This window comes from Myodes glareolus, chromosome 1 (genome assembly GCF_982192425.1).
Source record: "Myodes glareolus chromosome 1, mMyoGla1.1, whole genome shotgun sequence".
Taxonomy (NCBI): Eukaryota; Metazoa; Chordata; class Mammalia; order Rodentia; family Cricetidae; genus Myodes; species Myodes glareolus.
This window is the reverse complement of record NC_142026.1, coordinates 57948365-57963430: the sequence shown is the minus strand read 5'-3', so window position 1 is coordinate 57963430 and position 15066 is coordinate 57948365. Positions and strand designations below refer to the sequence as shown.

The 15066-nt window shown below is 45.7% G+C and overlaps 1 protein-coding gene across 5 annotated transcripts in view; it reads right to left on the bottom strand.

The window, feature by feature from the left end:
• Positions 1-15066, bottom strand: part of Samd4b (sterile alpha motif domain containing 4B) — a 39866-nt gene that overhangs the window by 12555 nt on the left and 12245 nt on the right. For 3 of the 5 annotated variants that reach the window (XM_048439992.3, XM_085694851.2, XM_085694852.2), the window contains exons 2-3: positions 11461-11862; positions 699-1169 (exon numbers count right to left, since the gene is read on the bottom strand). In XM_048439992.3, the coding sequence (XP_048295949.2) occupies positions 699-1169; positions 11461-11656 (667 nt within the window). In that variant the 5' untranslated portion in view covers positions 11657-11862. Of the gene's footprint in view, positions 1-698; positions 1170-9466; positions 9573-10527; positions 10572-11460; positions 11863-15066 lie in introns of those variants that run through there. The other 2 variants (XM_085694854.2, XM_048440018.3) reach the window with 2 other exon arrangements.

The following is a 15066-nucleotide window of genomic DNA, read 5'->3' as shown; positions in this document are numbered from 1 at the left end:
AGCAGGACAGCAAAATCCTGAGTGAGGTAGAGAGACCTCAGGGGATGGTATCCATCCCTGCCAGGAGTCCTCAGAAGCCAGTCAGGTATGAGAAATGTTGATAGGGAGGGCTGGAGAGATAGTTCAGTGGTTGAGAGCACTTGTTGGAGGACCAACAAGTTCAGTTCCCAGAACCCACATGGTGGCTCACAACGATCTGCAACTTTTGTTCTAGGGAACTCTCTTCTGGACTCTTCAGATACTGTATGTACATGGTACACAGACAGGCTAGCAAAACATCCACCCACACATTAAATAAGTAAGTAAGTAAGTAAGTAAGTAAATAAATAAATAAATAAATAAAAGAAAAGAAATGCTGAGAGGGTCTCAGGGGCTCATGTACGAGCATAACTACTTAGCTCTCCCTCAAAAGCTGTCACTAGGAATATAGTCTGTGAAGCTCTAGATCTCTAGACTTTCCCAGAGAAGCTAGAAATTTGATTTTAAAAATTTTATATATTACATTTGTTTAAAACCAAATCAAATGTGAGTTCCTAAGACACATATAAAGGTTAGATTCAGCTCTGAGAAGACCACTTCAATTTCTGTACTGCCTTCCTATAAAGCTGAGGCTCACAGAGTCATGGGGTCACAGAGTAAGAGAAGCCAGCCCACTCTATTTTCAAGCAGGTACAGTCACCTAGGAATACAGCCCTCACCTGTGTTTGCATTGCTCCCAATACTGTTGATGGCCGGCGGCACTGAACTGGGTGGGTGGAAAGGTACGTGTCCATTTTCTCGGGGTGGCTTGTCCTGCCAGCCTGGTCCTGCCTCTCCAGGGGTCAGCTCTGCAGGTCCCCCCCACTCATCTGAGCCCTGGCGTGAATGGTAGGAGGGCTCGGGTCGGGTGCGAAAACCACTAGCCAGCCGCTCTTCCAGGTGGCTCAACCAGAGGGCAAGGGCATTGCGGTCCTCCAGCGTGGTGGCTGGGTGGATGAGGGCATAGGAGAGGAGTTGGCGGCTCTCCTCAATGAAGGCATTGCTCTCGATGGAGTAGGCCAGCACCTTCTGCAGCAGTCTCATGTACTCGGACTTGGCCTCTGTGTTGCCTGGTTGGAGCAGGGGCAGGTGGGATAGCAAGAGGGATACCACCTTCTCTTTGGACTCCTGTTGCCACTGGCTGACGATGGCTACAGAGGAAATAAAAATGAACATTAGGAATATGAGTGACACTATCAAAAACCTAAAGCTCATGGTCTCTCCCTTAGTTCCAGTCTCCTCTACTTTTCCCATTTATTATTCTTTTTTAAAATATTTATTTATTTATTATGTATACAATATTCTGTCTGCATGTATGCCTGCAGGCCAGAAGAGGGCACCAGACCTCATTACAGATGGTTGTGAGCCACCATGTGGTTGCCGGGAATTGAACTCAGGACCTTTGGAAGAGCAGGCAATGCTCTCAACCACTGAGCCATTTCTCCAGCCCCCATTTATTATTCTTGATCCTGTTCTTTGTAGAGCTGAGATCAAGCACAAGTTCCCTGCTTCTAAAGCCATTTTTCCTAGTTCTATCACTCCTGTCCTCGAAAACCTGCAGTGACCTCCAATCCAGCCAATCACATGAAAGCTCCTACTACTACATGAAGGCTTGTTCATTGCTGTATCTACTTGCCAATACTTCCTTTCCTCCATCCTGCCTAAATGGAGGTGTTAGAAGACAAGTTAAAAGCTTATTCTTGGGCTGGAGAGATGGCTCAGAGGTTAAGAGCACTGGCTGCTCTTCCAGAGGTCCTGAGTTCAATTCCCAGCAACCACATGGTGGCTCACAACCATCTATGAGATCTGGTGCCCTCTTCTGGCAGGCAGGCACACATGCAGACAAAACATTATATATATAATAAATGAATAAATTTAAAAAAAAAAAAGCTTATTCTCAGCTGTGTAGTAGTGGCACACGCCTTTAATCCCAGTACTTGGGAGACAGAGGCAAGCGGATCTCTGGGTTCAAGGCCAGCCTGTTCTACAAAAGCTAGTTCCAGGATAGCCAGGGCTACACAGAGAAATCACATCTTGAAATCACCTCTACTCACTCCCCTTCAAAAATAAGAAAAGAAAAAAGTTTGTTCTCTGGTATAAGATGGTCTAGATTCTTCACCAGTTAGATTTTAGGTAAGTTATCTTAAGATGATCCTCCCTGCATACAATGAGTCCCAGGGTCAGGGACCCAACTTAAGGTGTCAGACTCGCCTGTAAGTGCCTGCATGAGGCCTCAGATTCAAAATGAAAAAAAAAAAAAAATCGCGTGTCCTCTGGCCACAAGGCAGAATGGATACACAGAAACTTGCCAAGGGTTCTTCTGTACCTTTTGTCCTAATTCTGTAGCCTGGAATTCACATTAGTTTCTAATTCTGCTTAAACCTGTAGCTCTTGGAACGAATCATGAAACTCCCAACTCCTGGGGCCTGGCCCGGCTTGCAGGTCTCTGCTCCATGCTTTCTTGGAGAGTTCCTGTTAAAGTGCTTGGGAATTCATCCACTCAAAGCCATCAACTTTGGCACCAGCCCACTTACTGAGCCCATGCTAAGAACACTGACTGCTGTCCATCCCTACCTTAACCATTTTACTATTTCTTTCTTTTCTTTTTTTTTTTCCCCGAGACATGGTTTCTCTGTAGCTTTGGTGCCTGACCAGGTTGGCCTTGAACTCACAGAGATCTGCCTGCCTCTGCCTCCTAAGTGCTGGGATTAAAGGCACGTGCCACCACCACCCGGCTCATTTTACTATTTCTATACACACTTAAGATTTGGGAAGCTGGCAAGTAACAAAGCTGAGAACTATGCCTTGATGAAACGCAAAGAAACTTTCACAACTTTTTTTTTTCTAGTTTTTTTTGAGACAGGGTTTCTCAGTAGCTATCAAGCCAGTCCTGGAACTCACTCTGTAGAGCAGGCTGGTCTCAAACTCACAGAAATCTACCCGCCTTTGCCTCCTGAGAGCTGGGTTAAAGGCTTGTGCCACCACCGCCTGGCCTAATTTTCACAACTTTAAATACCTTTTTCCTTCATTTTATGTGTATGGGTGTTTTATACCGGTTTAGGCCAGAGGAGGAAGCCAGATCCCCAGATACTGGAGTTCAGGCAGTTGAGAGCCGCCATGATGCTGGGAATGGACCTGGGCCTCGTGAACAGAAGTTTGTGATAACACCGAGTCATCCTCCACGCTTTATGGTAACTTTCTATCTTCCAGTACCAATGCTTTCAGTTTTCACTCTCTTCACACAGTACCTCCAACTCAAGGCCAGGAAACTGCCTCCCTCATCTATCTTCATCTGAATCAGCTCTCCAGGACCACTAAACTCTTCCTCCAACCACCGCAATATTTAAAGGTCCTTCTGAAGTGGAGCGAGTCCTTCCTCAAGTCAGGAAGCTGTTTCTTCCCTACTCTCCCACCCCCATCTGGCACTGAGTCACATAACTCTTAGATATCCCTCTTTTTTGGATTTATTTCCTAAACTTTTTTTAAAAATTATTTTATTGGTGTTTTTAGCCTGTATGTATATCTGTGTGAGGGTGCTGGATCCTGGAGTTATAGACAGTTGTTAGCTGCCATATGGGTGCTGGGAATTGAACCCAGGTCCTCTAGAAGAGCAGTCAGTGCTCTTAACCACTGAGCCATCTCTCCAGTCCCCTATTTCCTAAACTTTTAATTCTTGATAAGCAATACAGCATGAAGAAATACAGTAATATTAAAGACAAAGTAAAAAGTCTTATAGTACAGCTGTCAGAGCAATATGCTTTCTCTTCTGTAAAAGAAGTACAGGGTTCCTGAAATCTGGGCTGCTCAGATTTAGGAAATGTTGTCCATGAAAGATTACAGTCTGCATGTAGTAAATGTGCAGGATGTGGCTCAGTGATGGGTGTTTCTCTCCATGCTCCTCTTGTAATCAGCCAGCCCCTCCATCCGTACCGACTTCTCAATTGCTGTTGTTGAGGCCTTACAGTGTAGCCAGAGGCATCTAGGACACAGAGAAGCCTTGTCTAAACCTTCCCCCACTCCCAGAGTACTGCCAGGACCCCAGGGCTACGGGATGCAGCTTCTCCTCTGGTACTGCCAGGGACGTGACAGAATAGTCTCAAGGGTTAGGCTCAAAGAAGGACCTTGTTCTACTGCCCAGAAAGGAGAGTAGTTTTGGACCAATGAAGGCTGACCCTGGGGAAATGTGTGTTCATGTGTCTGAGTGGTGGTGGTGGGAAGGGCGGGCCTCCCAGGACTGGGAAGCATCAATGAGCACTGGAATGAATCCAAGGAATGTGCACAGCCTCAGGCCCCTTGGGGTGAGCACAGCTGGGGCTGCAGATGACGGGTGGAGACGAACTTCTAGTTTCCAGCCCAGATCAAAAAACTCTGGCCCAGAGTTAAGGTGCAGCAGGGGCCCAATGAATACCTGCACAATTGAACCCAGATGGTCTGTTGGTAGGTAGTAGTGTCTGTGTATAGTGTGCCCTCTCTGGGATCTCACAAATTCAGTCATTTGCCTTAAGTTCTGGCAGAGCATATTCTGCAAGTTCAAAAGGAAAAACCTTCCTGGGCAAAAAAATCTGAGCTGGGCAGTGGTGGCACATACCTTTAATCCCAGCTCAAATCTTTAATTCCAGGTGGATCTCTGTGAGTTCGGGGCCAGTCTGGTCTACAAAAGAAGTTCCAGGACAGCCAGAGCTACACAGAGAAGCCCTGTCTCAAAAAAGACAAAACATAAAAACAAAAAAATTTCTGTTTCCATGACTTAGTACACTGTAACCATGAGCCAGTCCTTTACATTCCCCGAATCTTGGTCATTTGTCTACGTAATGCTGGCTATTAAAGTCCTGAGGTCACAGGGTTGCAGAGTCAACAGAAGGGCACAAAACACTTGGCATGAGCACGTTCTCAGCACACAAACCCTCACTTCCACTGCTCCTGGGTAGAAATCTTCTTCCAGGTTGTCTCAGAGGTGCTGAGCTAGTGGTTCACTTAGCAGAGAACATCTGGGACTCCCCCTTAAGATTCCCCACAGGGGTGGGGAATTTTACAAAATTATTTACCAAAACCAGATATGTCTGGCCTTAGAGTTAGAGGCATAATTTGTAGTGATGAAATTCTGGAGATGGGTGGACTGGGGTTGGGGGACCAAGCAATACTGGGATGCCAGCAATTGCTTCTCTCCTAACTGTGTGAGTGCCTCCTTAGCACAGCGGCCACAGGGTAGACTGGTCAGACAACCCAAGCTAAGTAGGTCATGACCCTGGATTCTGGCAAATCATAGGAGCCAAATATATCTTTGAGACGATCGTAAGAGCAAACCCATTTTTATGTGCTTAGCTATTGCAACAATCATGCTGGCCTCTGGCACTAGTCAGAGGGGCTGGGGTTTGGTTCCAGACATACCCTTCTCTGGCTCACCCCAGTTAACACAGACATCAGCGAGAACCAGGGGTTCACATTTTTGTTTGATGAACTATGTCAGTAGAGCCTGAAAGGGAAGGGTGGGGCATCAGAGGATGAGCTCTGATGACTCACTTGCCATGGTCCCTTCTGACCTCAGTTTCCCCACCCAAATTCACAAAGCCAGAGAGGGAGAAGCTTAAACTTGCTAGATATGGGAACTGACTCAGAAGACTGGACATGAGAAGTGCAGGAAATGTAGCCCAGGAAGCCAAAGAATAAGGGAGAAGAGATTTTAGCTGCCTAGGCTCAATCTCCTCCTACCACAGGACTCCATGGGAACACCCTTATGGTCCAAGGCATACTCAGTAAGAAAGAGCCACAATTGCTAGTAGAGCTCCAAACGGCAGAGAAGAACTGGGAGAAGTAGGGATGATAACAGGTGGGAATCCCAGGCCTTTCAGTCCTGGTTGTTGGTGGTGGTTGTTTTGTTAACCTAATACAAACTAGAACTTTTCTACAAAAAGGACTCTAAGAAGATTGGTCTGTAGGCAAGCCTGTGAGACATTTTCTTAATTCATTTTCTGTGGGTGAGCCCAGACCACTGTAGGCAGGTATAAGAAGGCAGGTCAACCAAGCTACTGAGGAAAAGGCCAATAAGTAGTGTTCTTCAGAGGTATCTGCTCAGTTCCTGCCTTGATATCCCTTTAGGATGGACCACAAGATGAATAAATCCTTCCCTCCCCAAGTTGCTTTTGATCAATGTTTTATCACAGTAATAGAAGGCAAACTAAGACACTCTTCTCCCTGGTTCAGGGACCTGGAGTTCCGCTTTTCTTTTCTGGTCTTGGATGTTACCTCAGATTCTGAATCCTTAAAAACCATGTGGCAACCTGACCTGGGATGGGGAACATCCGGATGCCCTCCTAGATGCTTAAGTGGAAGGGCAGGCCTGGGCTGGAGTCCTTTTCCACAGCAGTAAACCCATCTCCCTACTTCTCTAAGTCATTCACATGACTGCTCACTCACCAGCTTCCTGGACAGACCTAGAATCAGTAGCAGCACCAGCACCCAGCCTGGTGCTTCGCCACTGGGTGACTATCAGAGCCTATCCTGGAGTGTTAGATCTAAGAGAACACTAGGTCTATTATTTTTGAAAAGTTCCTAGGGGACAGTAACATGAAGTCAAGACTAGGACATACTAAGGTCAATTTCTCTCAGCTTCCTGGATTATCTATGAATCAATCCAGGGAGATGGACAGCCAAGACCCAAACCCAGAGGTCATACTGGAGAACTGGAGGAGGCAGCAGGGCCTCTGTCTTACTTCTTAGGCATCCTGATCTGAGGGGATCTTAAGAGATTCAGAGAAACTTCCACTGGAATAGGTGCCTCTTAATTAAGGACTATTAGGACAAATGAACTCAAGATTTGGCTAGTTGGGTAAGTATGAATCTTTCTGGGGAGGGCAGAAATGGGGCAGATACCATGAGGAGGGCACTTATTATATTTTGATTTATTTTTGTTAGTGCTGAGTATAGAATTTACAGCTTCACATTTGCTAAGCAATCTCTCTACACTCAATTATATCCTACTATGTGTTAGATACTAAGAGCTATTGCTCTAGTATGTGCTGGAACCTCCTCCACAAAGAAAGAAATATGCTCAGAATGGCTAAGCCTACTATGGCACATCTACTCATAGCCAAGGCTGCAGACCTAGATCTAGAACCCTCATGTGCCTGCCATTCCAAGACAAGTATAGATGGACCAAAGGACATGGATCATCTTGATCATTACAAGAACCTGGATCCCAGTAGGTGCAGGTGGCAGTGGTTCACGCCTTTAATCCCAGCACTGAGGAGACAGAGACTGGCGGATCGGTGAATTCGAGGCCAACCTGGTCTCGTTCTAGAATGGCAAGTTCCAGAACAGCCAGGGCCACACAGAGAAAAACCCTGTCTCATCCCCCTCTCCTGCGCCCCTCCCCCAAAGAACCTAGTTCCTAGATCCTTCTCTTAGGTCCATTCCCTTGGGAGTCTCACTTATTGTGTCTGGGGAGGTGAGAATTGAGAATCTGGATTTTAGTCATTCCACTCCCTCCCCCTAAGATTCCGATGACACAAGTGTGGGAAACACAAAGCAATGAGGAGCCATAATGAGTAGAACAAGAGAAATATCAGAGGGAGCCCCTCCCAAGAGCCAGATTCCAATTCTAAGAGGTAGAAACAAGCAGGAGAGTGGGGGGAGTCTACCTAACGGTATAACTGACAGAAGATGCCACCTCTTTAGTCTTAAAGGCCTCACATTCATTAGGAAGAAGCATTCAAGGCCTCACAAACTTACCCATGAACACTTCCCTACAAGTGATGTTTTGCTATAATCCTGGCAGGCACCCTTCCTGCTCACTATGAGATATGCAAAGGCCTCCCCCTCTTCCCTCATTCTGTTTTCCTTACCTCTCTACACATCAAGTGCCAGCTTCATTGAAAACATATGACAGGTATGTAAGACCTTGATTCATATATTCACCATCATACAATTCATTCCATAGTAGTCTTCCAGCCCTGGCTGAGCTCTCCCCAAAATGCCAATGCAACTGTTTAGAAAGGGGCCTTCACAGCCAGGCATGATGGCACAACCTTTAATTCCAGCTTTTGGGAGACAGAGGCAGGCAGATCTCTGTGCATTCACGGCCAGCCTAGTCTACAAAGTGAGTTTCAGGACAGCCAGAGCCACACAGAGAAGTCCTGTTTGAAATAAACAAAAAACAAACAAATAAACAACCCCCCCAAAAAAAAGAAACGGAAAAAAACAAAAAACAAACAAAAGAAAGCAAGGGCCTCCACTATTTTGTATAGAATATTGTTCACTGACAATGTGATAAGAGCAAATACTTTAGAAATACTTCCAAAGTAGGCGCTCCAGAGACACCTAGGGATTCAACCTAGAGCTGTTTAACAGGTCCTTACTACAGCTTGGAGGAGCAAAACCAAGTGGCAGACAGAGTTAGCAGCCAACTGCTCCCAAGTCAAATTTGATCCCTACCCTCCAGCCCTACAGGTTTCAATCTGCGGATTGTGAACCCTCTGGGAGTCGCATAGCAGATATTTACACTATGATTCATAACAGCAGCAAAATTACAATTATGAAGTAGTAACAAAATAATTTTATGCTGCCAGGCGGTGGTGGCGCACACCTTTAATCCCAGCACTTGGGGAGGCAGAGGCAGGCGAATCTCTTTGAGTTCGAGGCCAGCCTGGTCTACAAGAGCTACTTCCAGGACAGGCTTCAAACCTATAGAGAAATCCTGTCTCAAAACAAACAAACAACAACAACAAAAATTTATGGTTGGAGGACATCATATGAGTTACGTTACGTGTGTATCAAAACTGTATTAAAGGGTCATAGCATTAGGAAGATTGAGAATCACTGCTCTAGCCTACTCTGTATCTCAGGGCAAGTCACTTAGCTTCCCCATTCATAAAACAGACTTTCCTTACAGGTGCCGTGAGGGTTAGACAACAATAAAGACAAAAAAGCATGAGTGCCCAGGCCTGTAACTCCAGACTAAACAGGCAGAGTCACTGCACAGCAAGCCCAATGGACTATTGGCTGAGATCCTGTCTCAAAAAAAATAAATAACTATGAGGTTGGAAAGATGGTTCAGTGGTTAAGAGCACTGGGTGCTCTTCCAGAGGTACTGAGTTCAATTCCCAGCAACCACATGGTGGCTCACAACCATCTTTAATGAGAGCTGGCGCCCTCTTCTGGCTATAGGCATACATACAGATAGAACATCATATGTAAGAAATAAATATATCTTAAAAAAAAAAAACTAGGGGGGGCTGGAGAAATGGCTCAGCGATTAAGAGCATTGCCTGTTCTTCCAAAGGTCCTGAGTTCAATTCCCGGCAACCACATGGTGGCTCACAACCATCTGTAATGAGGTCTGGTTCCCTCTTCTGGTCTGCAGACAGAATATTGTATACATAATAAGTAAATAAATAAATATTTAAAAAAAAAACTATCAGTAGGATGTAGTGGTGGTAGTGGTGGTGCACACCTTTAATCCCAGCACTCAGGAAGCAGAAGTAGGCGATCTCTAAGTTTGAAGCCAGCTTGGTCTACAAAGAGTTGCAGGATATCCAGGGCTGTTACACAGAGAAACTCTGTCTCAAAAACAAACAAAACAAAAAAACTATTAAAAAAAAAAAAAAAGGCCAAGATTTGGGGTGCACACCTTTAATCCCAGCACCCAGGAAGCAGAAGCAAGTGGATCTCTGAGTTTGAGGCCAGCCTGATCTATATAGAGAATTCCAGGCCTGGCAGGGCTGCAAAATGGGACCTTGTTTCAAAACACACAAATAACCACCCCACTTGTAACATGGCAAAATTAAGAGGAAATGTGTTTACTCATATTGCACAAATCATCTCACAGAACATGAGAATAGGGCAAGGAGACCCCACCTTTAACCTTCTGCAACAACTGGTTTTACTTGGAAGTTCTGAAAAGAATGAAGACCCTGAAAGTGCTCTCAAATCAACAGCAGCAAAGCACACAGCTGACCTGATAAACAGGTAAGGCTGGTGCTTAGAACAGGGTAGTAGGGGTGGGATGAAACTGCATAAAACATAGGCTATTTCAAAGGAACACCACCCCATCTCTCCAGTGTGGGTAGCGCCTACACAGACCTCCACCCTTGGGTGCCAGAGCAGGGGAGCCTTTTTTCCTGGTGGAGAGGTTGGCAAGGGTGGGAGACTGCCGAGCTCTGAGTCTACTGTGGCTAAATTGGGCTCTGTCTGCTCTTTATCTGCCTGACTGAGCATCAAGCCAACATGACTCCTAATCTATGTAACTTTCTTCTGTTGTACCATGATACTTCTGTAGCTTGTATATCCAATTCAGTAAGAAATAAGGGTATTCCTATGATGACTGGGCCTGGGGAGTTAACAGAGGCCAGGTAGCTCTGTGGTTCCCTAAATCCCAATCTTAGAAACACATGCTGGAGTCCTCACATGTAAAATAGGGATGATAACAGTACTAATCTCATAGGGTAGTTCTGAGGAGTATAAGTGTGACTGACAATAAAGACAATTGATAGTTACGAAGTATTTACTGCTTACCAGACACTCCACCTGCATGAACTCACTGGCTCCTCAGAAGCACCCTAAACATATGTGAAATTACCATCTTTAAAGATGAGGAAATTGAGACACTATTATGACAAATAATAACTATGACTTCAGCCTAGACAATTTGACTCAAGAGCCATCAGATGACCTGATACAGGTTAAGGGACACTTGGCTTGCAAAGGTTCCATGGGAACTGTTGTTATGAGGCTGAAGGTAGAAAGAACAAGGGTAACTCTGCAAGGGGTCCCTCAGTTCCCTTCCCAGCTAGATTTTGTTATCCACAGCTCTCCCACTCTCTGACCTCCATCTCCCACCTGTGTCACTGAGATCAGCAGTGTTGCACCCAGCTAGATGTCAAGGCTCAGAAGGACCTATGTTTTAGCAGTAGCCCTTGAGATGGTTCTCTGGACTGACTGTTCCTGAACTCTAGGGACGGGTTCTAAGGATGTCTGGCTCACCCATCCCAGTGCCAGCTTCAGGGGACAGAGTGCCTCTCTACTGGGTACTTAGGGAACTCTCTTGGAGCTGTCGTGACTGTGGCCAACCTACTTTTGGAGGTGAAGGCTAGCACAGACAGCCTCTTCTATGCGTTCTGAGATCCTTTCCTACCTCTGGTGTCCTAGAGCCAGGAAAACAAATCACCACTCACTTTCCACCATGTCACTTCATGACTTGCCTGTTCCTTTTGGCAGTTCATATAAGCTACCCAACACCACCCTTCCTCTATATGGGCAGTTTCCAGTTTGTATTGCCCTCCTGGGAATCCCCATTCCACACCTGAGGAAAGCTGACAACACAGCCCCAGGAGAGCAGACAAGCACAGAACAGACATTTCTCAGCACCACTATTGTTGGTCTCTGTGGCATCTGGCACCTGCTCTTGCTCTCCCCACTGTACTCCCATCTCTAGGGGGAGACACTCACCAGCACTGTTGGCCTCTGACTCCAGCAGGTGGATATCATTGCAGTCCGCCAGCGAGTGCTCCAGGCAGAGCTGCAGAAAGCGGGCTTGGGTACGGGTGACCCGCTTCAGAAGCGACAGCAGAGCCACTGTCTGCTCACATTCATTCCAGCCCTTGAACCAGCTAGCGAGGATGCCTACTTGGTCTCGGAACATCATGGTGCCAGGCCTGGGGCCAGGGTTGGGGGACGGCGGTGGCAAGGGCCAGCGCCGTCACATGGTCTCGGCTCTGGGCTCCTGTTACCTCTCCCCTAAGGGCCAGGGCTTGAGGATGTCCCCTGGCGTGGTGGCAACGGGTGGTGGGGGGAGGAGGGAGCCTGCTTACATCAGGGAAGGTCTTGGTCCAGCCACACCTCTCCAGGCTCCTGGAAAAGAAAGCAAAGGGATCAGAGGGAGTGTAGGGCTTAAACTGTTATGATGAATATGGGCTGCGGATACTGTTCATGTTTCATGGAGTTTCTTCTGAGTTTTTGGGAGAAAGATGAAGCTAGCAGCAGACACTGAACCAGCTCCTCTCCAACTGTGGACCCAGGGAACAGGCATGACTGGTACCCCAAGACCAGACCCTCAGACAATGAACCAGCTCCTCTCTAACTGTGAACTCAGGAAACAGGTATGACCGGCATTTCAAGACCAGACCCTCAGAGACTAAGAAAAAGAATTGTCTCACAACTGGACAGCACAGAACCAAAGGAAGTTGACCCAAATCAAAGATTAAGTCAGAAGGGTATACAGAAACAGGAAGGAAGAGATGCTGTGCATTTGAGAAAAGATCTGAATGAAGGAAGGTCTGTCTCAAGGTGACATGACAAAACAGACACATGACCCAGAACACATCTCCTGACCTTGTTAGTCTATGGCTGACTCCTCTCAGTGCTGGACAGTGACTGCTCATCAGCAAGCTCCCTAATTAACCAAAACCAACAATTCTGACTCAAGGCTGGGATGGTGAATTCAGGAGATATCCCAGGTATGCAGATAGTACATGTTGACAGCAGATAACAATCTGGTCACCAACTAGCTGGTAAATGTGAGCCCCGGGGCACAAACATGGACAGACCTGTTTAAAGATCACCACCATGAAGGGATCTCATGCCCTTCAACACAGCTCTTCTACTCTGGAACAGACTTGGCTCTGAACTCTAAGACTTCACCTTTCTACTACAAGGTCCCCCCACCACCCGAAGCCGAAGCCCTCTTCTTCAGTTCTTGACGTCAGCCTCAGTCCCAGACTCCGACGTGGAAGTCCCTTGATTTTCAGAACACCAGAATGTTATCCAAGAGACAACAGAGTACCAACTTGAAAGGAATGGGGCAGAATAAAAAGCAAAGACACTTGGTTGGGCGGTGGTGGCATATACCTTTAATCCTAGGGAGGCAGAAGCAGGCAGGTCTCTCTGAGTTCGAGGCCATTCTGGTCTACAGAGTGAGTTCCAAGACAGTCAGGACTAGACAGAGAAACTGTCAACAACAGCAGCAGCAGCAAAGACACTCAAATAAGAAAATGTCCAAATTCTTAAGCAGGGAAGTTATATAGAAGTTGTTTGAAGTGGGCAAACAGCAGGTCTAATTTTCGGCTAGCTTGTTTCTAGACACTCCTCTGAGGCCTTTCTCAAGTATCTGGAGCTTAAAGTATCCACTCAACATTTCCCCATCTGTCTCTTGCAACCAGTGCCCTAAGTTCCATTCCCCTAGGGCTACCCAAGAACTAAGAACTCTATACACAGACCTACAGTGTGTAGAACCTGCAGGGCCCAGGCTTTAGGACAAGGCCCCCATTATTCTGACCTTACACACTCTGTTGGGGATAGCTGTATATGGCTAGGTTGCCTTGAAAAAGCCTGGTTGGATCTCAAAAGAGAACAAACTACTATAGCTGTCAGTTCTTTTGGATGGAAGCAGTGGGGAAAAGGATTAGAGAAAGTGAACTTTGTTCCAAGTTACACAGGTTTCCCCATCAATAATTTTAAAGGAAAAATCACAAGTCTCCTGGCTTAAAGTCTCCAATGACTTCCAACTGCACTTAAAGAATCTAAATAAATCCAAATTTACCTTGACCAAAAGTACCCTGCATGACTCCTATTGTCTCTCCAACCTCATGACACATCAAGTGCCTTCTTGTTCACTGGTCTCCCTTTCCCCTGCAGGCTAGCTCCTAAGTTGCATGGGTCTCAGCACAATATTACTTCCTCAAAGACAGTCTCCCTGACTTTCTTCCACGGTCACTCAAATGTATTAGTGTTCTCATTTCTTATGACACTATGAAATACTGTCTTATGTTGATTTTTCTTCTCACCAAAATGCAAACTATACAGTCAGTCTGAGCCTAAAATAGTACTTTATTCATTAAAAAAATTCATTACACTTAATTTACTTTGTGTGTAAATACCTGTATATGCATGTGCCACAGAGCACATGTGGAGAGGGCAATTTGTGGGAGCTGGTTCTCCCTTTCGATCATGTGGGTACCAGAAAATTAAGGCTTGGTGGTAAGTGCCTTTACCTGCTGAATCATCTCGCTGGGTCCAGAGTGTACTTTAAAAAACAACCCAGACAGTTGTGGTAACACATGCCTTTAATTTCAGCACCAAGGAAGCAGAAACAGGTGGATCTCTGAGTCTGAAGTCAGCCTGTCTATATATTGAGTTCTAGGATATCCAGGACTACATAGTGAGGCTGTCTCAGAGCAAAACAAGGCAAAACCCAAAACACTGGGGTGGAATGAGGCCAAACAAGATTTTTAAAAACAAATACAAAAGCCTGCCTTGTTGTCTTCTGCCTGAATTCTTTTAACGTGTGTGTGTGTGTGTGTGTGTGTGTGTAAGAGAGAGAGAGAGAGAGAGAGAGAGCACATCATAATTGCTTGCATGTAAGCATTTGTGCACATGTACACACTGCATGACAAGTAGGTATCTGAAGTGGCCAAAGGCTTTAGCTCCCCTGAAGCTGGCAGGTGTAAGTCACATGATATGAGTGCTGGGAACTGAGCTCAGGTTCTCTGAAAGTGTAGGTAGTATGCACTCTTAACATTGAGCCATCTCTCCAGACAAAACAAAGGGTCTAATTTATGTGGCCCAAGCTGGCCTGAACTCACAATCTTCCTTGTCTTAAACTAGAGTCCTGAGATTACAGGTGTGTATCACAATACCTGGTTTAATGGGAATACCATCAATAGAGTATAACTAATAAACTGAGGCAAATTCTATGCAAGGGAGGTAAAAGCAAATCTCGTAAAGAGGGACAGCATGAGATATACAAGAGGTGGCTGTCTGTAATCCTAGCCTCCAGGAAGCTAAGGCTGGAGAATTAAATGAATGAGTTCCAGGTCAATTTGAGATACAAAGTTAAGGTTCTGTAAAGAAAGTTATACAGAAGTATGGATTTTGCACCACTAGTGTTTCATATATAAAAGGATGAACTCTCAAGCTTTTGAGAAGGATTACTTTGGGGAGACAGGAATTACTAATAAATTTTTATACCATTTCACTAGATACAAGTCAACATATATTGTTTTTTGACATTTTTAAAAAGAATTTTCAGCTTTTAATTCCAGTATTCAAGAGGCAGAA